This window comes from Thalassophryne amazonica, chromosome 18, assembly GCF_902500255.1.
Source record: "Thalassophryne amazonica chromosome 18, fThaAma1.1, whole genome shotgun sequence".
In the NCBI taxonomy this organism is placed as follows: domain Eukaryota; kingdom Metazoa; phylum Chordata; class Actinopteri; order Batrachoidiformes; family Batrachoididae; genus Thalassophryne; species Thalassophryne amazonica.
This window is the reverse complement of record NC_047120.1, coordinates 58199506-58224310: the sequence shown is the minus strand read 5'-3', so window position 1 is coordinate 58224310 and position 24805 is coordinate 58199506. Positions and strand designations below refer to the sequence as shown.

Sequence of the window (24805 nt, the reverse complement as noted above, 5' to 3'; positions counted from 1 at the left end):
GCTGGTTTTTCCTTAACGCGGATGTGGATTTGGCTGCCTCAGTGACAGTTCTGCATGACTGACGGCCACACTGACCCACTGCTTTTTAACAATGGAGCTATTTGTGACCTTGTAATGCAAATCCCATCTGAAAATCACCCAGAATTGTAAGGGGAAGGAGAAGAAAAAGGTACTTTTTCCATCTCCTGTGCCAGTCACTTGGATTAGTTCACAATTTTTGTTTCAATGTCTCCATACCCAATCACAAAAACAAAAGCGATTTTTGTGGCGTCCTCTTTGGCTCAATCTTTGAGGTGCTACTGCACGACCAAGAGAAAAATCCCCAAAAGCTTTTCTGCAATAGTCCACATGTTCACCGCGTGAGGTAAAAACCAGCCTGTAAGCAGACACCCAGAACTGCAGCCACTGTTTGGACTTCTCTTACCTCCCAGAGGGGGACCGGCCAGCCCAGCAAAACTCTGTATGAACACGTAGACACCGGCAGCTGAAGACATCCTTTCGATACCCACCACGTCATCCTCAGCCAGCAAGGGGATGTGCGTGCACGACAGAGTTCCCATAAAAAAACCATACAATGCACAACATACAGCAAGACTGTAGAACTCCTTCACCAGAGTAAACCCCACAAGATCTGCCGTCATTGTAATCACACATCCCAGGAGCACCAGAAGCTTCTTGTTCCAGAGCCGGTCCCGACTCAGGATCCATCCAATAGCAAAGCGGCCCACGATTTCAGCTACTGCCATGATAGAGAGCATATATGTGGCTTGTTCACGCGCAACACCCCGACTCACGCTCAGCTTAATGATGTAGAGTTGTGGAGCGAAGAAACCAAGCGTGGCAAAGAGTCCAAAGAGTGAATAGAAGATGAAGCTGCACTCTTTGAGGATGGAGAAGTCTAGAAGTCTATAATTCTTCCTGGGTGGATTTACACCAACTGTTTCAGGCTCCTTACTGCCTTCTGTCCATTTCTGTTGGCTGTCCTTGATGAACTGAATGCCAGAGTCTCCAGTGGTTAGCTCATTGTCCTGACTACAGGAGGTATTTTGTGCAAAGGAGGGTTTATCAGTAACAGAACCGCCACTGTTGACGCCCTCTAGGTTCTCCTGTGGACTGAGGGCTTCCAGTTCCTTTGGGGACATTGGGTCAGTTTCGGCGTTGGCTTTAGGTTTGATGATGATGGGCCGAAGCATAGCTCCAAAGATGATGATGCTGCCTTGCAAAGCTCCCATCACTGCCATCGTGCACCGCCAGCCGATATGGTCCCTCAGTGCAGCAAAGGCTGAGAGGAAACAGGAGACAACAGTGAGTACTAATAATAAGTCATGTATGTGGCCTTCAGGTCCTGACATAAAAAAAGACACAACCTCAGTTTTGTCACTAATGCAGTACGCCGATATATCTGGTCCAGAGCTGCAGAAATAAGCAATGAACATGACAACAGAACATTTTAACACATTTTATTTTCTTACTGAATATGTGCCTTAAAGGGTGACCTACATTTGAAGGTGTAATATGATACATCTTTTAGCAAGCTAATATAAGCCCTGTTGTTGAAAAAACAAACCAGCCCTTATAGCTAAAAATCCCCTACTGACACAAAGGTAGATGCATCTAATAAACATGAACACCAATTTCAACTCCCTATCAAGCAAACTTTCCATTTCACTTTAAATGGAAAGGATCTACTCCTGCTTCTCCCTTTAGTAAGGAATGTCTTGCACAAGTCTGGACATGGATTCCTTGGCAAAGTGTTGACTGTGAGGAATTACTTGGTTGCCAGAGTCTATTTATGTTTATGCTTGCTGTGTGACAGAGAGAATTAAAGACACACCCTAAACAGAGAGAGAAACCCAGAGGGCTGAGAAAACCTGCTTCTGGAAAGACAAAACTCACATCGTTTATAATTTACCATGTAGTGGCACCAAATAACAGTAGCACATCCCCAGTGAACACTAGTGTCTCCAGTTGCGCTAACGTTATTGAGTTATGAGTTATTGACAAAAACAGTCAAAAACCTCCAATTTCATGCAATCAGTAAGCCATGGATCCGCATCCAGCTTTCTTTGCATCTTTATCCTGTGTCAGTGTCCGGCCGAAGCAATATGCTGCAAGTTTGAGGTGTCTAGGGTACTATCGGTGTTTCCAAGGTAGTATGGTATCAAACCAAATGACAACCCTTTATAGTGGAGCAGATAAGTTTGATTTTTGGCCAGAATTGTTTACTTGGTGATACAAGCATCAGATTTGGCATGAATATTCTTCATACGTCACTGTTTGAGAAAAAAGTGCGGGCCACTTGAAAATCCAATATGGTGGCCAGGTAGGGGTCAAATAAGAATTACACAGGGGTCAAAATTTAAAAATGCTCCAATCATATTGCAAGCTATACCACATTATGTGTCTGATCACAAAGATGCCAAAAAGTTATAGTTTGGACTATCTATGGCTGAATGTTATGGAGTTATGGGGTAAAAACAGCAAGAATGGTGACAAAGGTCAATTTCAGTTTGTACAGGGGTCAAAAGTTAAAGTTGTGCCAATCTTTGAAAAATGTGATGCAAATTATTGGTTGAGTTAATAGGGTTTTAAAAAGGAATAGTTTGCACCATGTGTCATGCTCAGTTGTCACATTACAGTTTAATGTATGTCACTTGCCACAGAATCCAATGTACGTCGATATTGTTTGACATGTACTTTGTAAACCAAGCATTCAACACAGTCAAAACTATTCCATGTATTAATCCTATTAGCTTTAGGTTCACTGTCCTGCTGAAAGATGAACCAACGCCCCAGTCTGAGGTCAAGAGCGCTCTGGAGCAGGTTTTCATCCAGGATGTCTCTGTACATTGCTGCATTCATCTTTCCCTCAATCCTGACTAGTCTCCCAGTTCCTGCCACTGAAAAACATCCGGACAGCATGATGCTGCCACCACCATGCTTCACTGTGTGGATGGTGCCTGGTTTCCTCCAAACAAAGAGTTCAATCTTTGTCTTGTCAGACCAGAGAATTTTGTTTCTCATGGTCTGAGAGTCCCTCAGGTGCCTTTTAGCAAACTGCCTTTTACTAAGGAGTGGCTTCCGTCTGGTAACTCTACCATACAGGCCTGATTGGTGAATTGCTGCAGGGATGGTTGTCCTCCTGGAAGATTCTCCTCTCTCCAGAGAAGAATGCTGGAGCTCTGACAGAGTGACCATCGGTTTCTTGGTCACCTCCCTGACTAAGGTCCTTCTCTCTCGATCCCTCAGCTTAGACAGGCAGCCAACTCTGGGAAGAGTCCTGGTGGATTTACAGATGATGGAAGCCACTGTGCTCATTGGGACCTTCAAAGCAGCAGAAATGTTTCTGTACCCTTCCCCAGATTTTGGCCTCGAGACAATCCTGTCTGAGGTCTACAGACAATTCCTTTGACTTCACGCTTGGTTTGTGCTCTGACATGCACTGTCAACTGTGGGACCTTATATGTAGACAGGTGTGTGTCTTTCCAAATCATGTCCAATCCACTGAATTTACCCCATGTGGATTCTAATTAAGCTGTAGAAACATCTCAAGGATGATCAGTGGAAACAGGATGCACCTGAGGTCAATTTTGAGCTTCATGGCAAAAGCTGTGACTAAAACGTATGTGATTTCTTAGTTTTTTTGTTGTGTGGGCCGCTGAAGAGGAGGTACTGCTGGCCCACCACCACCAGAGGGCACCCTGCCTGGAGTGCGGGCTCCAGGCACCAGAGGGCGCTGCCGTCTCACAGGAGCAGCCGGGGTGACAGCTGTCACCTACGACAGCTGTTACCAATCTTCTGATCCGCAGCGGTATATCAGCAGGACGACGTCTCCACCTCTTTGCCGAGATATCGCTCTACCAAGGAGGTAACGTATCCAGCCTAACGGATTATCTTTTGACCATTGAATACTTTTTGCCTTTACACAGAAAGAGAGAAGAACAGCAGGAGACTGTATTTTGGATAAGTACTCACATTCCTGCACTACAGTGTTTTCCTGACGAGAGGTGGAGGTGGTGTTTCCACCATACGTGTTGCTGGGTGCAGACGCACCCACATCTGACTGTTTTGTTCCTCGCCAGCAGTACCAGATCCGACAAGCGGAGGCAGTGGCCACCTGGGAGTTCGGGACTTGGCGGCTCCAGTATTCCCGGGGTTCGGTGGCGGAGGAAATCGTGTGGTTCCGGTTCTGCTTTGGACAGACGTCTCCTATCTTCGAGCCTGCCCACATGACACCGTTGTGATTCGGCTTATTGTCTGATATTGTAATTGGTTGTGTTTGTTGTGCGTGTTTCACAACAGTAAAGTGTTGATATTTGACTTCCTCCATTGTCCGTTCATTTGTGCCCCCTGTTGTGGGTCCGTGTTCCTACACTTTCCCAACATTTTTATTTTTAATAAATTTGCAAAAATCTCATAAAAGCTTTTTCACATTGTCATTATGGGATATTGTGTTTAGAATTTTGAGGGGAAAAATTAATTCACTTTGAAATAAGGCCTGTAACATAAAAAATGTGGAAAACGTGCAGCACTGTGAATACTTTCTGGATGCACTGTAGAGAGAAATGGTTTAGCAGGTTATTGGGTTTGCATCATCAGTTAAATTTTCATTTGGCAGATATCAATGGGGAACGTCCCACTAGTCCTAGGGTCCACTAGTCCTAGTATTAAGGAGAGCATGTTGAAGCTGTTTTTACATTTATGCAGTGGTGGGCACAGATAACCAAAAAGTTAACTTCGATAACAGATAATCAGATAACTGAAAAGTAATCTTCGATAAAGATAAAACAATAAACCACCCAAAAATGTATCGTAAGTTACAGATAACCGATAAATTCCAGTATTAACTCTGACACATCTACAACTACTAATAAAACAAATTTAATAGCTTATAATAATATTAAAAATAACAACAGACCCCAACAATGAGACCACACTTTTCTTTCAACATTTGGCCCCTGCTGGAAGCTCTTGCTTACTACAGTGTTCGCAGCACAGAGACATCCTGAGAGCAGCCATAAAGCCAACTCTCTATCAATTGCAACGCTCCGGTCAGGCGCAGGTCTTGAAAAATAAAGTCATGCTGACTTATGGTTTTGATTATAAATAACATTAATACTGATAGAATAACTCCATTAATGTCAATTATGTCATTTGTACAAAGTTAAAATATAACATATATCTTTTAATGTTGAATAATGCACTAATTCTGAGGTTTTGTAACAAACAGGCAGATCGCAAAGGATTCTGGGTAAAAGTGCCTCTGCTAAACACTGGCTGAGTCTCTCCTTTTGGAGCGAGGCGGAGGGGAAGGCGAAGGGCTACAAATCCCTCCGTTCGGAGGGGTAGGAGGAGCTTACTGCTGTCTCTGCAAAAACAAACATGGCGCCGAAAGAGCCGCACAAATGAAGCGGCTTTCATTACAAATTACGCTGTTTAGAAAGTTATAACTTGCCAAAAAACTTTACAGGCAGTTGTCTATGACAGCAATGTGTATGCTGCTGGATGCATGTTGTGTATGTTGTCGTTCTGAAGAATATCGTAACATCGCTCCTGCGCTGCGTTATAATGCATATACACACGAACGATACGATAAGACACTTTTATATCTCACAATGGAGAAAATCACGATAAAGTGTAAGCACGTTAATTTGTATGTTCATAAATCTTTGGATAATATCAATCCCTGCTGTTGGATTTCAAGGTCTGTAACGTGTGTGTATTTTGTAAACAAACGGAGCCCTGAACACACTCATCTAATAAGCTTTCAGGCAGAAAATGAAAAGTTTCATCAATGGGAATAAGTTGGAAAATATATACACACACATGTATATGTGTAACATATGACGTCCTAATAGACTGATATTATTTGTCAAGGAAATTTCTAAACGAAATAAGGCTGGATGCAAAAAATGGGAGAATTTGAAAAAGAAATAAGGTTGTAATTCCATTAAAAAAAGTGAAACTTGTATAATGTATACATTCATTGCACACAAAAAAAAGCCATTTGCAAAGCCAAAAAGTTGATTTGACAATCATCTGACATAACCGGGGTCAAAATAAATAGAACACTGCTATCTACTGGTTCCCACATGCTTATTGAACACTACTGACCAGTAGATGGCAGTAGAGGCCTTGAAAACAAAATTCCAGATACAGTAATCCCTGTCTGCTACATTTAAAATGCGTGGAATTTAACAAACGCAAATAAAACCAACATCTATAAATGCAGAGAATATATTCAAGAGAGTTTTAGGCACTAGAGTTTAATGCTGTTGTCCGTGGAGCCTGAACAGAGTGTCTGAAATGCATTTGTTCTGTCGTGATGTACTGAGATTACATCATCCTACCCAAAATGCATTGCGGGTCACAGGATGTGCTCACAAAACCTTAAAAATTAGCACATTATTTTAAAACTAAAACATATCTGATATTTTCACTTAATAAAACTTCAGACATAACAGTAATTTTAAATAACTTGTCTAAAATTAGTTTGGTTAAAATTTGAACCATAAGTTAAAAATGTATGCCTCTGGATGACTTAGGTGATATCGCCAGCATATCGGTATGGTGTTAAAGGAAATGGGTTTTTTTTTTCTTTTGGGGCTGTTTCTCCTTTGTCTGCAGAGGATTGAGATGCTTTTTTTATATAAGCGGCTCTCTTCTGTTTGCAAATGTTATAGCTGTGAGTCTGTTACAAAACATTTAACAGGTGAGTGCTAAACTAATTTTAAAAGTGTTTGTCGCTGTTCAGCTTTGTTTATTTTGTTTATCGGTTTAAAAGTTATCAGACAAAGATTAATCAGAAGATAATTGGTCCGATAATGGTTTTTAAAGTTATCTAAAAAGATAATCCGATAAAGAAAACATTATCTTCGATAATTATCTGTTATCGGATTATCGGAAGTGTGCCCACCACTGCATTTATGGTAGGCTATATGTTGCATTAAAGTAGGTTAAGTACTGTTACAAAAATGTGTCAATTAAAAAAAAACACTTAATTATGGTGAATTGTTATTTGTTGATTTTCAGTTCAACAGATTTATAGACAACAGTAAACAGTAAAAGGTGATTAATGGTGTATGTCAACAGAATTTGTAAAGTGAACAAAATTGGATCTGGTTTGTTCGTTATTATAAACGTTATTATAAGTATTACATTTACAACCCCTGGCAAAAATTATGGAATCACCAGCCTCTGAGGATGTTCATTCAGTTGTTTAATTTTGTAGAAAAAAAGCAGATCACAGACATGACACAAAACTCAAGTCATTTCAAATGGCAACTTTCTGGCTTTAAGAAACACTATAAGAAATCAAGAAAAAAAGATTGTGGCAGTCAGTAACGGTTACGTTTTTAGACCAAGCAGAGGAAAAACATATGGAATCACTCAATTCTGAGGAAAAAATTATGGAATCACCCTGTAAATTTTCATCCCCAAAACTAACACCTGCATCAAATCAGATCTGCTCGTTGACATTGACCCTATGCCATGACATTGACCCTGTGTCTTTTTACAAGGAATGTTTTCGCAGTTTTTGCTCTATGGCAAGATGCATTATCATCTTGAAACATCCCCAAACATCCTTTCAATTGTCCAAAATATCAACGTAAACTTGTGCATTTATTGACGATGTAATGACAGCCATCTCCCCAGTGCCTTTACCTGACATGCAGCCCCATATCATCAATGACTATGGAAATTTACATGTTCTCTTCAGGCAGTCATCATTATAAATCTCATTGGAACGGCACCAAACAAAAGTTCCAGCATCATCACCTTGCCCAATGCAGATTCGAGATTCATCAATGAATATGACTTTCATCCAGTCATCCACAGTCCACGAATGCTTTTCCTTAGCCCACTGTAACCTTGTTTTTTTCTGTTTAGGTGTTAATGATGCCTTTCGTTTTGCTTTTCTGTATGTAAATCCCATTTCCTTTAGGCGGTTTCTTACAGTTCGGTCACAGACGTTGACTCCAGTTTCCTCCCATTCGTTCCTCATTTGTTTTGTTGTGCATTTTTCGATTTTTGAGACATATTGTTTTAAGTTTTCTGTCTTGACGCTTTGATGTCTTCCTTGGTCTACCAGTATGTTTGCCTTTAACAACCTTCCCATGTTGTTTGTATTTGGTCCAGAGTTTAGACACAGCTGACTGTGAATAACCAACATCTTTTGCAACATTGCATGATGATTTACTCTCTTTTAAGAGTTTGATAATCCTCTCCTTTGTTTCAATTGACATCTCTCGTGTTGGAGCCATGATTCATGTCAGTCCACTTGGTGCAACAGCTCTCCAAGGTGTGTTCACTCCTTTTTAGATGCAGACTAACGAGCAGATCTGATATGATGCAGGTGTTAGTTTTGGGGATGAAAATTTACAGGGTGATTCCATAATTTTTTCCTCAGAATTGAGTGATTCCATATTTTTTTCCTCTGCTTGGTCTAAAAAAGTAACCGTTACTGACTGCCACAATCTTTTTTTCTTGATTTCTTATAGTGTTTCTTAAAGCCAGAAAGTTGCCATTTGAAATGACTTTAGTTTTGTGTCATGTCTGTGATCTGCTTTTTTCCTACAAAATTAAACAACTGAATGAACATCCTCAGAGGCTGGTGATTCCATAATTTTTGCCAGGGGTTGTATTTGTCAACTTTAAAAGCAGTTTGGGGCCATAATATACACCATCAGATAATATAAAGAGGTCAGGACCAGTGGACCCTTGGACTAGTGGACCCTCCCTCCATCTAAGCCAACTTTCAGGTTAGCTGTGGCCACCTCTGGTTGCTGTAGACCACCTCGACTCCTGCATAAAACTATTATAGGTATTCCTTGCACTCACCAGGTGCCAGGGCAAACATGGACAGGGACTCCCCGGTGGAAGCTAAAGCTATGGCCAGAGACCTTCTACGGGTAAAATACTGGGACAGGATGGTCACTGTGGGCAGAAACGTCAAACAGTAGCCCAAACCTGCACAGCATAAAGAGTGCACAGTCTTCATCAAGGTGATAAGGAACAATACTGTGACAATTTAACAGCAGATGATAAAATCAAGTACCTGCAACTATTCCAGTGGTGACGTACATCTGATTGACTGAGCTGGTAAAGCCTGTGGTAATAGTACCCGTGGCAATAAGTAGTCCTCCGACCATAACAACAGGTTGGAATCCACAGCGGCTAGTCAACACTGATGAGAGAGGAGCTGAGAAGACCCGTGATGATAAACAGACCATGCCTTCATGTCAGATGTGTTATCTTCTTATTTGTGAAAGGTTATGTAACTGTAACTCACCAAGCACAGTCATGACAAACACAGAGATGGAGACAACCCAGGAGACTCGACTGTTGGTCTCTCCAAACTGCGTCATTAGGTCTTCCAGAAAGATACCGAAGCTCTTGATGAAGCCGTAGGTGCAAATTTCGACGACGAAAAAGGCCACAGCCACTACCCACCCCCAGCCTCCATCAGGGGCCTCTGGATACACGTTGGGCCCCAAAATACGTGGCAGCCTCAGTCCACAGAGGACCATGTTTGCAGCTAGGACAAGAAAGAACCAGGTAGAGATAGATGTTGGAAGAGAAATGCCATGTGGGCATTTACCAACAGCCACAACCAGTGCTTTAAAATTAACAGAACGCAACAACTGGAAAATAATTGGGAAATTATCAGCATATGGATTTAAAAGCTCTGCTTTATGTTTTTTAAGAAGTTATTTGGTCAACAGAAAGCAATGTGTTGCTTTCAATGGTTCATTTTCAGATACTGTGACCCCAACGTGTGCCATTCCACAAGGCAGTTGTCTTGGTCCTTTGCTGTATAGTATTTTTGTAAATGATATGTCATATATTTTACATAGGGCCCATATGACTGTATATGCAGACGATACAACAATATATGTTTCTGCTCCTAACCTGGATCAGGTCAATAGCACTTTACAAAAAGAGCTAATGTTGACTTATGACTGGGCGGTGGGAAACAGGTTAAAGTTGAATGTGTTAAAAACTAAGTGTATGATTTTAGGCTCTAAACATACCTTAAGAGACACCCCGAAGTTAAACCTCTCTACACAATCAATTATTAGAACGTGATTCAGATAAAATTGCTTGGGGTGACTTTGGGTCAAAGGATGTCTTAGACAACACATATTAATAATATTGTGACCAAAATGAGCAGAAACATCTTTTTAATTCGATGCAATGCTCAATTTATGTCAACAGCAACAAGGAAATTAGTTTTACAGTCTTTAGTGTTGTGTCACTTAGACTACTATTTTGTTGTGTGGTCAAAGGCTGCTCTTAAAGACCTGAACAAACTCCAGATGGCACAGAATCGAGCAGCAAGACTCGCTCTAGGCTGTCCTTTTCGAACCAGTGTTAACATCCTACATCAGAGACTGTCATGGATGACAGTGAGGGAGAGACTGGCCTGTTCTTCTGTGGTTTCTTTGCAAAAAATTTGGACCACACACAAACCTTTTACCCTGTTCTCTAAACTTCAACTCACTGGTAACAGGCATGAGTTTAACACAAGACAAGCTACTAGTTCTATTTTTGTTTTGCCGCTGCCAAAAACTAATGCTCTAAAAAATACATTTATATATCGATCAATCTTATATTGGAATGAGTTGCCTCTGGATGTGAGGTTAATACGAAATCATATAGTTTTTAAAGCAAGTCTTAAGAAAAGTATACTCAACGAGACAGTTCTCCTAATGTAGTGAATGTAGCCATTTCAAATTCAAAAAGTAAATCAGGTTTCTCAATCTAAAAATTTCTAAAATGATCTTCCTTAAACTCAAAGTCAAAGCAAATTTCTACAATTTCATCTACATTAATTAAAAATATAAAAGCCAAGATGATGGGTTGCGTAAGTAATGGAACTCTTTGGTATAACACCTGTAAATAATCAGTTTCATTATATGGCTACGACGCTACGCGCGCTCTGATTGGGTGATTCCCGGTCTGATACTTTCCCATATCAGACTGTTACCATGACAAACGGTCCAGATCTCATATCAGATTTGTTACAAACCAGACAGCGAAAAACATGATTAGAAAAAACAAGTCGGACATGAATATACTCCATAAGTATCTAAACAGCATCAGAAAAAAAACACAGATTGAAAGCTTACCAACTAATGACCGGACCACCTGTTAGTAATTTCTTCACAGAGGTGAGGAATGTGAACAGGTCTAAGAGCCCAAAACCATCAGCAGCTTTCATCGTGCAGCTTTCATAATGTGATTTTCAATCAGTCCTACGTTCCAGAATGGAATGATACACACATCTTACTCAATATGGCTGCCAATATGCAGGGATGAGATTGGCAAATTCGATTTTCAGAGGAAAATAAGCCAGGATCCACGGGCCGCAGGCCCCAGCAGGTCCAGGGCGGAGCCCTGGCCAGGGGGTCATGGGGACTTCGACCCCTGAAGCCAAAGCATTTTTGCTGTTTAAATTGCACTAAAATGATATTAAAAACTACTATAAATGCCAGGTGTTCATATCTATAATTCAAACTGTAAACCCTTACTAAGATCATCTACTGTACATGTGTATTTTTGTGACCAAAATATTTTTTCATAACTAGACTTACTTGATTTTCAGCATTTTCCACTTTCAGCATGGCACACTTGTCAACAAACATACATGTAAGGGCGGGAGAAAGGAAAGGGCGGGAGAAACGCATATATAACCTTTGCGCTGATTGGTCATAAGCGTTGTAATAACCAATGAAAACGTGCATAAGTAATAGCTTCGACTGCGCTTCGATACCGTCTCGGTTTTTATGATTTGTTGGAGGGAAAACTACCAAATATTGGAAGTTGAAAGACTACACAGTTAACCTCCCTTACACTACATGCTCATTGTGCACCTACTTCATACTGGTCACTGATCAGCACAGCGTTACTTCCGCGTTCGGCTGACTGACGGACTGATCGAACTTGCTGCGTCGGCAATAACAAACAAAGACCACTCAGTGTTCTGAATAGATGACAATTTTATTAAACAAAGGTACTCCTGGCATTAATTTTTTTTGCATTCTCCCCCCCTTAAATTTTCTCAACGGATTTGGACGTTTCACAAAATCAACCTCCAGGACTGTCAAATCCGCGGATCTGCGGAAAAATCTCATCCCTGAATATGTTTGCAATTATGCCTCAAGACTGCCGGAAAATGTTTATTCTGTCTTTTTTTGAAAGTGCTGTGAAACACTTCCTTATATTTCACATCACAACCCCAATTCCAGTGAAGTTGAGACGCTGTGTAAAATGTCAGTAAAAACAGAATACAATGATTTGCAAATCCTCTTCAACTGATATTCAATTGAATACATCACAAAGACAAGATATTTAATGTTCAAACTGATAAACTTTATTGTTTTTGTGCAAATACTTGCTCATTTTGAAATGGATGCCTGCAACACATTTCAAAAAAGCTGGGACAGTGGTATGTTTACATCACCTTCTAACAACACTCAATAAGCGTTTGGGAACTGAAGACACTAATTGTTGAAGCTTTGTAGGTGGAATTCTTTCCCATTCTTGCATGATGTACGACTTCAGTTGTTCAACAATCCGGGGTCTCCGTTATTGTATTTTCTGCTTATAATGCGCCACACATTTTCAATTGGCGACAGGTCTGGACTGAGGCAGGCCAGTCTAGTACCCGCACTCTTTTACTACGAAGCCATGCTGTTGTAACACGTGCAGAATGTGGCTTGGCATTGTCTTGCTGGAATAAGCAGGGACGTCCCTGAAAAATATGTTGCTTGGATGGCAGCATGTGTTGCTCCAAAACCTGGATGCACCTTTCGGCACTAATGGTGCCATCACAGATGTGTAAGTTGTGCATACCGTGGGCAATAACACACCCTCATACCATCACAGATGCTGGCTTTTGAACTTTGCACAGGTAACAATTTGGATGGTCTTTTTCCTCTTTTGTCTGGAGGACACGACGTCCATGATTTCCAAAAACAATCTGAAATGTGGACACATCAGACCACAGCACACTTTTCCACTTTGCCTCTGTGTATTTCAAATGAGCTCGGGCCCAGAGAAGGTGGCAGTGTTTCTGGATGTTGTTGATGTATGGCTTGTGCTTTGCATGGTGGAGTTTTAACTTGCACTTGTTGATGTAGTGACGAACTGTGTTAACTGACAAGGGTTTTCTGAAGTGTTCCTGAGCCCACGCGGTAAGATCCTTTACACAATGATGTCTGTTGTTAATGCAGTGCCACCTGAGGGATCGAAGGTCACGGGCATTCAATGTTGGTTTTCGGCCTTGCTGCTTATGTGTAGAAAGTTCTCCAGATTCTCTGAATCTTCTGATTATATTATGGACTGTAGATGATGGAATCCCTAAATTCCTTGCAATTGAACGTTGAGAAACATTGTTCTTAAACTGTTGGACTATTTTTTCATGCAGTTGTTCACAAAGTGGTGATCCTCACCCCATCTTTGCTTGTGAATGACTGAGGCTTTTGGGGATGCTCATTTTATACCAAATCATGACACTCACCTGTTTCCAATTAACCTCTTCACCTGTGGAATGTTCCAAACAGGTGTTCTTTGAGCATTCATCAACTTTCCCAAACCACTGTCCCAGCTTTTTTGAAATGTGTTGCAGGCATCCATTTCAAAATGAGTAAATATTTGCACAAAAACAATAAAGTTTATCAGTTTGAACATTAAATATCTTGTCTTTGTGGTGTATTCAGTTGAATATAGGTTGAAGGGGATTTGCAAATCATTGTATTCTGTTTTTATTTACATTTCACACAACATCCCAACTTCATTGGAATTGGGGTTGTATAATACCAAACATGCATAAATTTTGGGGGGAGCACCTACCATTCCCAGCACATTACTAGATTAGTGTATTGAGTTTAATTGTTGATAATTTCACATAACTACTACACAGAAATACAAATACTCATTTGGTTTGAAAGACATTAAACGTCTTATTTTACCTACAACTCTTTAACAAATATTTTAAGCTGTATAACAGGATGAGGCAAATCTACAACTCAGAACAAGTGAATATACTGTTGCACACAATTTTGTCAAGTATTTTGTCAAAAGTGATTTTTTTTAAAGAAGCCAAATGAACAATAATAGCTTTTGCATAGTTTAGAATTTTGATCTAGTGTACTGTAAATTAAAAATTCTTTTCTATAATGTTTTTCCCTCCTTTTATTTGTATCTAACAACAAAAAAACTTCAAAGTAGAATCCATCAATCAATCAATCAATCAATCAATCAATTTTTTTTTTATATAGCGCCAAATCACAACAAACAGTTGCCCCAAGGCGCTTTATATTGTAAGGCAAGGCCATACAATAATGATGTAAAACCCCAACGGTCAAAACGACCCCCTGTGAGCAAGCACTTGGCTACAGTGGGAAGGAAAAACTCCCTTTTAACAGGAAGAAACCTCCAGCAGAACCAGGCTCAGGGAGGGGCAGTCTTCTGCTGGGACTGGTTGGGGCTGAGGGAGAGAACCAGGAAAAAGACATGCTGTGGAGGGGAGCAGAGATCGATCACTAATGATTAAATGCAGAGTGGTGCATACAGAGCAAAAAGAGAAAGAAACAGTGCATCATGGGAACCCCCCAGCAGTCTACGTCTATAGCAGCATAACTAAGGGATGGTTCAGGGTCACCTGATCCAGCCCTAACTATAAGCTTTAGCAAAAAGGAAAGTTTTAAGCCTAATCTTAAAAGTAGAGAGGGTGTCTGTCTCCCTGATCTGAATTGGGAGCTGGTTCCACAGGAGAGGAGCCTGAAAGCTGAAGGCTCTGCCTCCCATTCTACTCTTACAAACCCTAGGAACTACAAGTAAGCCTGCAGTCTGAGAGCGAAGCGCTCTATTGGGGTGATATGGTACTACGAGGTCCCTAAGATAAGATGGGACCTGATTATTCAAAACCTTATAAGTAAGAAGAAGAATTTTAAATTATATTCTAGAATTAACAGGAAGCCAATGAAGAGAGGCCAATATGGGTGAGATATGCTCTCTCCTTCTAGTCCCCGTCAGCACTCTAGCTGCAGCATTTTGAATTAACTGAAGGCTTTTTAGGGAACTTTTAGGACAACCTGATAATAATGAATTACAATAGTCCAGCCTAGAGGAAATAAATGCATGAATTAGTTTTTCAGCATCACTCTGAGACAAGACCTTTCTGATTTTAGAGATATTGCGTAAATGCAAAAAAGCAGTCCTACATATTTGTTTAATATGCGCTTTGAATGACATATCCTGATCAAAAATGACTCCAAGATTTCTCACAGTATTACTAGAGGTCAGGGTAATGCCATCCAGAGTAAGGATCTGGTTAGACACCATGTTTCTAAGATTTGTGGGGCCAAGAACAATAACTTCAGTTTTATCTGAGTTTAAAAGCAGGAAATTAGAGGTCATCCATGTCTTTATGTCTGTAAGACAATCCTGCAGTTTAGCTAATTGGTGTGTGTCCTCTGGCTTCATGGATAGATAAAGCTGGGTATCATCTGCGTAACAATGAAAATTTAAGCAATACCGTCTAATAATACTGCCTAAGGGAAGCATATATAAAGTGAATAAAATTGGTCCTAGCACAGAACCTTGTGGAACTCCATAATTAACTTTAGTCTGTGAAGAAGATTCCCCATTTACATGAACAAATTGTAATCTATTAGACAAATATGATTCAAACCACCGCAGCGCAGTGCCTTTAATACCTATGGCATGCTCTAATCTCTGTAATAAAATTTTATGGTCAACAGTATCAAAAGCAGCACTGAGGTCTAACAGAACAAGCACAGAGATGAGTCCACTGTCCGAGGCCATAAGAAGATCATTTGTAACCTTCACTAATGCTGTTTCTGTACTATGATGAATTCTAAAACCTGACTGAAACTCTTCAAATAGACCATTCCTCTGCAGATGATCAGTTAGCTGTTTTACAACTACCCTTTCAAGAATTTTTGAGAGAAAAGGAAGGTTGGAGATTGGCCTATAATTAGCTAAGATAGCTGGGTCAAGTGATGGCTTTTTAAGTAATGGTTTAATTACTGCCACCTTAAAAGCCTGTGGTACATAGCCAACTAACAAAGATAGATTGATCATATTTAAGATCAAAGCATTAAATAATGGTAGGGCTTCCTTGAGCAGCCTGGTAGGAATGGGGTCTAATAAACATGTTGATGGTTTGGATGAAGTAACTAATGAAAATAACTCAGACAGAACAATCGGAGAGAAAGAGTCTAACCAAATACCGGCATCACTGAAAGCAGCCAAAGATAACGATACGTCTTTGGGATGGTTATGAGTAATTTTTTCTCTAATAGTTAAAATTTTGTTAGCAAAGAAAGTCATGAACTCATTACTAGTTAAAGATAATGGAATACTCAGCTCAATAGAGCTCTGACTCTTTGTCAGCCTGGCTACAGTGCTGAAAAGAAACCTGGGGTTGTTCTTATTTTCTTCAATTAGTGATGAGTAGAAAGATGTCCTAGCTTTACGGAGGGCTTTTTTATAGAGCAACAGACTCTTTTTCCAGGCTAAGTGAAGATCTTCTAAATTAGTGAGACGCCATTTCCTCTCCAACTTACGGGTTATCTGCTTTAAGCTACGAGTTTGAGAGTTATACCATGGAGTCAGACACTTCTGATTTAAAGCTCTCTTTTTCAGAGGAGCTACAGCATCCAAAGTTGTCTTCAATGAGGATGTAAAACTATTGACGAGATACTCTATCTCCCTTACAGAGTTTAGGTAGCTACTCTGCACTGTGTTGTTATATGGCATTAGAGAACATAAAGAAGGAATCATATCCTTAAACCTAGTTACAGCGCTTTCTGAAAGACTTCTAGTGTAATGAAACTTATTCCCTACTGCTGGGTAGTCCATCAGAGTAAATGTAAATGTTATTAAAAAATGATCAGACAGAAGGGAGTTTTCAGGGAATACTGTTAAGTCTTCTATTTCCATACCATAAGTCAGAACAAGATCTAAGATATGATTAAAGTGGTGGGTGGACTCATTTACTTTTTGAGCAAAGCCAATAGAGTCTAATAATAGATTAAATGCAGTGTTGAGGCTGTCATTCTCAGCATCTGTGTGGATGTTAAAATCGCCCACTATAATTATCTTATCTGAGCTAAGCACTAAGTCAGACAAAAGGTCTGAAAATTCACAGAGAAACTCACAGTAACGACCAGGTGGACGATAGATAATAACAAATAAAACTGGTTTTTGGGACTTCCAATTTGGATGGACAAGACTAAGAGACAAGCTTTCAAATGAATTAAAGCTCTGTCTGGGTTTTTGATTAATTAATAAGCTGGAATGGAAGATTGCTGCTAATCCACCGCCTCGGCCCGTGCTACGAGCATTCTGACAGTTAGTGTGACTCGGGGGTGTTGACTCATTTAAACTAACATATTCATCCTGCTGTAACCAGGTTTCTGTTAGGCAGAATAAATCAATATGTTGATCAATTATTATATCATTTACCAACAGGGACTTAGAAGAGAGAGACCTAATGTTTAATAGACCACATTTAACTGTTTTAGTCTGTGGTGCAGTAGAAGGTGCTATATTATTTTTTCTTTTTGAATTTTTATGCTTAAATAGATTTTTGCTGGTTATTGGTAGTCTGGGAGCAGGCACCGTCTCTACGGGGATGGGGTAATGAGGGGATGGCAGGGGGAGAGAAGCTGCAGAGAGGTGTGTAAGACTACAACTCTGCTTCCTGGTCCCAACCCTGGATAGTCACGGTTTGTAGGATTTAAGAAAATTAGCCAGATTTCTAGAAATGAGAGCTGCTCCATCCAAAGTGGGATGGATGCCGTCTCTCCTAACAAGACCAGGTTTTCCCCAGAAGCTTTGCCAATTATCTATGAAGCCCACCTCATTTTTTGGACACCACTCAGACAGCCAGCAATTCAAGGAGAACATGCGGCTAAACATGTCACTCCCGGTCTGATTGGGGAGGGGCCCAGAGAAAACTACAGAGTCCGACATTGTTTTTGCAAAGTTACACACCGATTTAATGTTAATTTTAGTGACCTCCGATTGGCGTAACCGGGTGTCATTACTGCCGACGTGAATTACAATCTTACCAAATTTACGCTTAGCCTTAACCAGCAGTTTCAAATTTCCTTCAATGTCGCCTGCTCTGGCCCCCGGAAGACAATTGACTATGGTTGCTGGTGTCGCTAACTTCACATTTCTCAAAACAGAGTCGCCAATAACCAGAGTTTGATCCTCGGCGGGTGTGTCGTCGAGTGGGGAAAAACGGTTAGAAATGTGAACGGGTTGGCGGTGTACACGGGGCTTCTGTTTAGGGCTACGCTTCCTCCTCACAGCTCACAGTCACCCAGTCAGCCTGCTTTCCCGGCTGCTCGGGATCTGCCAGGGGGGAACTAACGGCGGCTAAGCTACCTTGGTCCGCACCGACTACAGGGGCCTGGCTAGCTGTAGAATTTTCCACGGTGCGGAGCCGAGTCTCCAATTCACCCAGCCTGGCCTCCAAAGCTACGAATAAGCTACACTTATTACAAGTACCATTACTGCTAAAGGAGGCCGAGGAATAACTAAACATTTCACACCCAGAGCAGAAAAGTGCGGGAGAGACAGGAGAAGCCGCCATGCTAAATCGGCTAAGAGCTAGTAGCTACGCTAAGCTAGCGGATTCCTAAAAACACGCAAAGTGAATAATGTGTAAATAATTTAGAGGTGATTCAGCAGAATGAGTGCTTTAGTTAAGGCACGTAAAGATTACACTGGGAAACAAATCGTAATCTAGATAACTAGATCAATCTAACTGCGCAGATTAAACAGCTAACAGATACAGAAAAACACCGCTGTGCTCCGGAACAGGAAGTGATACAATACCGCAGTGAGAGCCAACCACCAGTAGAGGCAAGGACAAGACAAGGACTTATTAGATTTTATACATCTGTTTGTCATGGACAGATAAATTATGCACACAGGTAAACGTGAGCTGTTGGTCCCCACTTTTACCTCCTTTGCATTTGTTGTTCACATAAAGTAAAAATCTAATTACTCAAAACCATTTACCGCAAAGCTATGATGATTTAAAATTCAATCCAAAAAAGTGTAACATTTTTCAGACAATATCTGCATGGACAAATCAAAGCTTTTGATCAAAAATACAGAGCAGATCAAAAACTCAGCTCTGCCATTAAAATGTTACAAAGCTGTTCCGGTAATGGCGGCACTCTGAGCAGTCGTGCTTCTTATGTGCTCGGTTGCACTTTCTGAAAATACTGAATAGAATCCACAACTAAGCTTTAAACTTGGCAAAAATTGTGTACAGGTGAATAGAGAGTGCAAATATGTCGAAAAATTTGAGATCCAGGCATATTACGACCGAAAGTATTAACGAGCCAAACGAGGAGGTGGTTGCTGGCGGAGAGGACCAGGAAGCAGGCTCCGCTCACGTGAAGCCTGTGCCTGAGACGCCCAGGTTCCAACAGGTGGACACCGCAGGCTCAGTTATGCCTTCCACGATGGATCTGATGTTGGCTATCCAGACATTTAAGAAAGAATTTCATGAAGAAATGAGCGGAGTTATGTTGGCAATTCAAAACGCTCAAACTGATATCCAACAGTGCGGAGGACGTATCTCCGAGGCAGAGACACGAATTTCCAGTGCTGAAGACAAAATAGAAGCGCTGAAAAGTGAAGTGCAGTGTTTAAGGAAGAAATCTTCAAGCCTGACTACTAAGTTGGAAGACCTGGAAGCAAGAAATCGACGTTCTAATATCGGCATACTAGGGCTACCAGAAAAGGAAAAAAACAGTACAGAAATATGCTCCTTTTTGGAAAAATGGATAGCGGACATCTTGAAGATTAGTCCCCCAGTCCTAGAGAGGGCGCACCGGATCAAAACAAACAAGCTCCCAGTCACTTCTCCAAGGACTGTGATCGTAAAGTGTTTAAACTACAGAGATCGAGAGAAGATTATGAACGCAGCAAGAACGCAGAAAGAGCTAACATTTAAAGGCAATAGGATAAGATTCATTCCGGACTTGCCAACTGAGATATACCAACAGCAGAGAAAATACGACGGAGTGAGGAAGAAGCTGCGTGAAAGAGGGCTGTCCAAACACCGGATCATCTACCCTGCGAGGCTGCTGCTGACCAACGAGGAGCGCACGCATGTGTTTGACAGTCCTGCCGAAGTGGACGACTTCATAAAGAAGATGGAGAGACCAGATGAGTAACTGGTATCACTGATGACACCGTTATACTGTAACATATCTCTGTCACTGTGGGACATGTTTGTTTCTTTTTGAGGGTTTTTTTTTTGTTTGTTTGTACTTTAAACGCGTTTATAGTTGATAATTCCATTTGTGCCAAAATTACAGGTGTTAAATATAATCATGAGGTGGATTTTATTTTTTACCTTTCTCTTTGTTTACAAGCAACTGTAGCAAGAAAGTAGAAGAATAGTTCCTCGTAGTAGTGTGGACCTGTTCCAGATGAGCATTGGAAGTATTTCAGGGGTTCGGGGGTGCCTGTACGTTCTTATACATGCCTGGGAATGGGGAGGGCCGCTCTCTCTTTTTTGTTCTATAAGTATTTGGGGTAATGTTATAGAGTATTTGACTCCTTCTGTTTCTGTAAAAATCCTTTTGTTAATTGAGTTTATTGATGGATAGAGTATGACTGATGTCCTTATAGATTGTATTTCTTGGAATTGTAGAGGTACGCAAAATTGGTAAAAAATAAAGCAAGTTATGAGTAGGATAAAGCACTTGAAAGGCAAAATTGTGTTTATGCAAGAAACACACACATTAGCTTCTGAAATGGTTAGGATAAAATGTAGATGGTCAGGTCAAATTTTTTCATCACCTTATTCTTCCAAATCTAGGGGAATGATGACTTTGATACATAAATCTGTTCCTTTTCAAGTCGAAAAAGTGATAAATGATCAAAATGGTAGGTTTTTGATAATACAAGGAACTCTCCTGTCATCACGGCTTAACCTGATTAACATATACCGTCCGAATGATGATAATCCTGGCTTTTACAATGACTTGTTTTTGAGGATCGCTGCTATCCAAGGAAAACATATTGCTGGTGACTTTGTGTGCTAGACCCAGACAAGGACGGAGAAGGCCTTTGATAGGATTGAATGGCCGTACCTTTTTGAAGTTATCGACAGATTCGGAATTGGGAAATATTTTTTACAGTGGATTAAATTACTGCATGACTGTCCTGTTGCTGAGGTAATGACAAATGAAGTAATCTCTGAGCCTTTCAAAATCAAGAGAGGTTGTCCTCAGGGTTCACCAATTTCACAACTTATGTTTATTTTGGCTATTGAACCACTCGCGATAGCCATAAGATCGAGTGAACAAATACAAGGCATTAGCATTGGTTGTAAGAAGCACAGAGTTGCTCTATTTGCTGATGATGTTATTCTATTTTTGAAAAAATTAGAAACAACAATACCAGCAATCAAAGATTTATTACATAAATTTGGTCATTTTTCTGGGTATAAAGTGAACACAACAAAATCACAGTTAATGCTTCTTAAATCAGGGGATAACCAAAATATCCAAAATGTGTTCGATGTTACCCCTGGTTTTACATATCTAGGGATTAAAGTTGTGCCTTTGTTAGAAGATATAGTGAAACTTAATTATTCAAGTATAGTAGACTCTACTTTTAAGGATTTGGAACATTGGATGAATCTACCTATATCCCTTTCAGGCAGAGTTAATGTTCTGAAAATGAATACAGTACCTAAATTCCTGTATCTATTTCAAAATATTCCCCTGGTGCCACCCGCTGGAATGTTTACCAAAATGTCAGCGTTAATTAGGAAATTTATTTGGAATAAGAAACGTTCCTGAATCCGTCTGTCATTACTATACCTCCCATTTGATACAGGGGGGTTGAAATGCCCCATTGTATATTGGTATTATCTGGCTACTCAATTAAGAACAATTATGTTTTATTTCAACTCTCAGAATTCTCCCTCTTGGGTGGATATTGAATCCAGCTATGTTGCCTTACCATTGAATTTATATTTGTATTCTGAGCAACCAAAACAGCTTAAGGCTAATACCAATAACCCAATAATCCGAAATATGATTGATGTATGGTATACAGTAAAAGAATTAATGGATATGGATAACAATATCTCACAATTTAGCCCTATCTGGGGAAATGTGTTATTTAAACCAGGAAAGATGGATGCAGGTTTCAGTATCTGGGCTTGGAAGGGACTTGGGAAAATTGGGGATCTTTTTAGAGATGGAGTAATTATGTCTTTTGGGGAACTAACTACACTCAACAAAAATATAAACGCAACACTTTTGGTTTTGCTCAAAGATGAACTCAAAGATCTAAAACCTTTTCCACATACACAATATCACCATTTCCCTCAAATATTGTTCACAAACCAGTCTAAATCTGTGATAGTGAGCACTTCTCCTTTGCTGAGATAATCCATCCCACCTCACAGGTGTGCCATACCAAGATGCTGATTAGACACCATGATTAGTGCACAGGTGTGCCTTAGACTGCCCATAATAAAAGGCCACTCTGAAAGGTGCAGTTTTGTTTTATTGGGGGGGATGCCAGTCAGTATCTGGTGTGACCACCATTTGCCTCATGCAGTGCAACACATCTCCTTCGCATAGAGTTGATCAGGTTGTCAATTGTGGCCTGTGGAATGTTGGTCCACTCCTCTTCAATGGCTGTGCGAAGTTGCTGGATATTGGCAAGAACTGGTACACGCTGTCGTATACGCCGGTCCAGAGCATCCCAAACATGCTCAATGGGTGACATGTCCGGTGAGTATGCCGGCCATGCAAGAACTGGGACATTTTCAGCTTCCAAGAATTGTGTACAGATCCTTGCAACATGGGGCCGTGCATTATCCTGCTGCAACATGAGGTGATGTTCTTGGATGTATGGCACAACAATGGGCCTCAGGATCTCGTCAAGGTATATCTGTGCATTCAAAATGCCATCAATAAAATGCACCTGTGTTCTTCGTCCATAACAGATGCCTGCCCATACCATAACCCCACCGCCACCATGGGCCACTCGATCCACAACATTGACATCAGAAAACTGCTCACCCACACGACGCCACACACGCTGTCTGCAATCTGCCCTGGACAGTGTGAACCGGGATTCATCCGTGAAGAGAACACCTCCCCAACGTGCCAAACGCCAGCGAATGTGAGCATTTGCCCACTCAAGTCGGTTACGACGACGAACTGGAGTCAGGTCGAGACCCCGATGAGGACGACGAGCATGCAGATGAGCTTCCCTGAGACGGTTTCTGACAGTTTGTGCAGAAATTCTTTGGTTATGCAAATCGATTGTTTCAGCAGCTGTCCAAGTGGCTGGTCTCAGACGACCTTGGAGGTGAACATGCTGGATGTGGAGGTCCTGGGCTGGTGTGGTTACACGTGGTCTGCGGTTGTGAGGCTGGTTGGATGTACTGCCAAATTCTCTGAAACGCCTTTGGAGACAGCTTATGGTAGAGACATGAACATTCAATACATGAGCAACAGCTCTGGTTGACATTCCTGCTGTCAGCATGCCAATTGCATGCTCCCTCAAATCTTGCGACATCTGTGGCATTGTGCTGTGTGATAAAACTGCACCTTTCAGAGTGGCCTTTTATTGTGGGCAGTCTAAGGCACACCTGTGCACTAATCATGGTGTCTAATCAGCATCTTGGTATGGCACACCTGTGAGGTGGGATGGATTATCTCAGCAAAGGAGAAGTGCTCACTATCACAGATTTAGACTGGTTTGTGAACAATATTTGAGGGAAATGGTGATATTGTGTATGTGGAAAAAGTTTTAGATCTTTGAGTTCATCTCATACAAAATGGGAGCAAAACCAAAAGTGTTGCGTTTATATTTTTGTTGAGTATATGAAATACAATATTCCACGCAAACATTTTTTAAATACTTACAAATTTGGAACTTTCTAGTTTCAATGCAAAATCAATCTCTACAAATTCCAACCCTTAATCCCTTAGAAGAGTTGATTACAAAAAGTTGCACAAAGAAAGGGTTGATTTCATTGTTTTATAATTGGCTTATTACAGGTTCCCCCGAAACATCTTTTTCCAAACTTGCATCCTGGAAAACGGACTTGAATGTCGACATCTCTGAAGATGAGTGGAGAAGAACCTGTCTCAGATCTCAAAAACAATCATTTAATACTAATTTTAAATTAATACAATAGAATTGGATAATGCAAACATATGTAACCCCCGTGAAACTGAATAAATACAATTGTAGAATTCCTAACACGTTTCAAGTGTGCAGAAATTTGTGCATTGTATTTGGGAACGTGAAAGGATTCAGGACTTCTGGCAGGAGGTGATGACTATAACTAGCCAAATTGTAGGCATGCGCATCCCTTTTGATGCCAAGATGATCATACTTCATCTACATTCAAAACATGTTAAATTGAGACCTCATCAACTTAAACTGGTAAATTATGCTATTTTGCAGGCTAAACGTTTAATATCATTAAATTGGAAAAAGTCTCACCCTCCTGCTATTGGAGCTTGGATTAAGTACATGGCGGACTGTATGGCTATGGAAAAAATTACATATTTTCTTAAAAACAGACTGGAATCATATGAGGACATTTAGAAACCATTTGCAGAATTTATCAAAAAAGAAAATATTGGACAATTCCTACAGAAGTAAATTTTAATTTGTTTTTATTTACAATGTGTGTCTTCATCAATGTACACAAGATGTCATGTACCCTCTATTTGTGTGTGATTAATATACATATATA

General features: G+C 40.5%; 1 protein-coding gene across 2 annotated transcripts in view; it reads right to left on the bottom strand.

The window, feature by feature from the left end:
- Nucleotides 1-24805, bottom strand: part of LOC117530739 (monocarboxylate transporter 7-like) — a 55273-nt gene that overhangs the window by 4936 nt on the left and 25532 nt on the right. The window contains exons 2-5 of one of the 2 annotated variants that reach the window (XM_034193648.1): nt 9293-9538; nt 9059-9202; nt 8842-8970; nt 425-1282 (exon numbers count right to left, since the gene is read on the bottom strand). In XM_034193648.1, the coding sequence (XP_034049539.1) occupies nt 425-1282; nt 8842-8970; nt 9059-9202; nt 9293-9530 (1369 nt within the window). In that variant the 5' untranslated portion in view covers nt 9531-9538. Of the gene's footprint in view, nt 1-424; nt 1283-8841; nt 8971-9058; nt 9203-9292; nt 9598-24805 lie in introns of those variants that run through there. The other variant, XM_034193647.1, reaches the window with a different exon arrangement.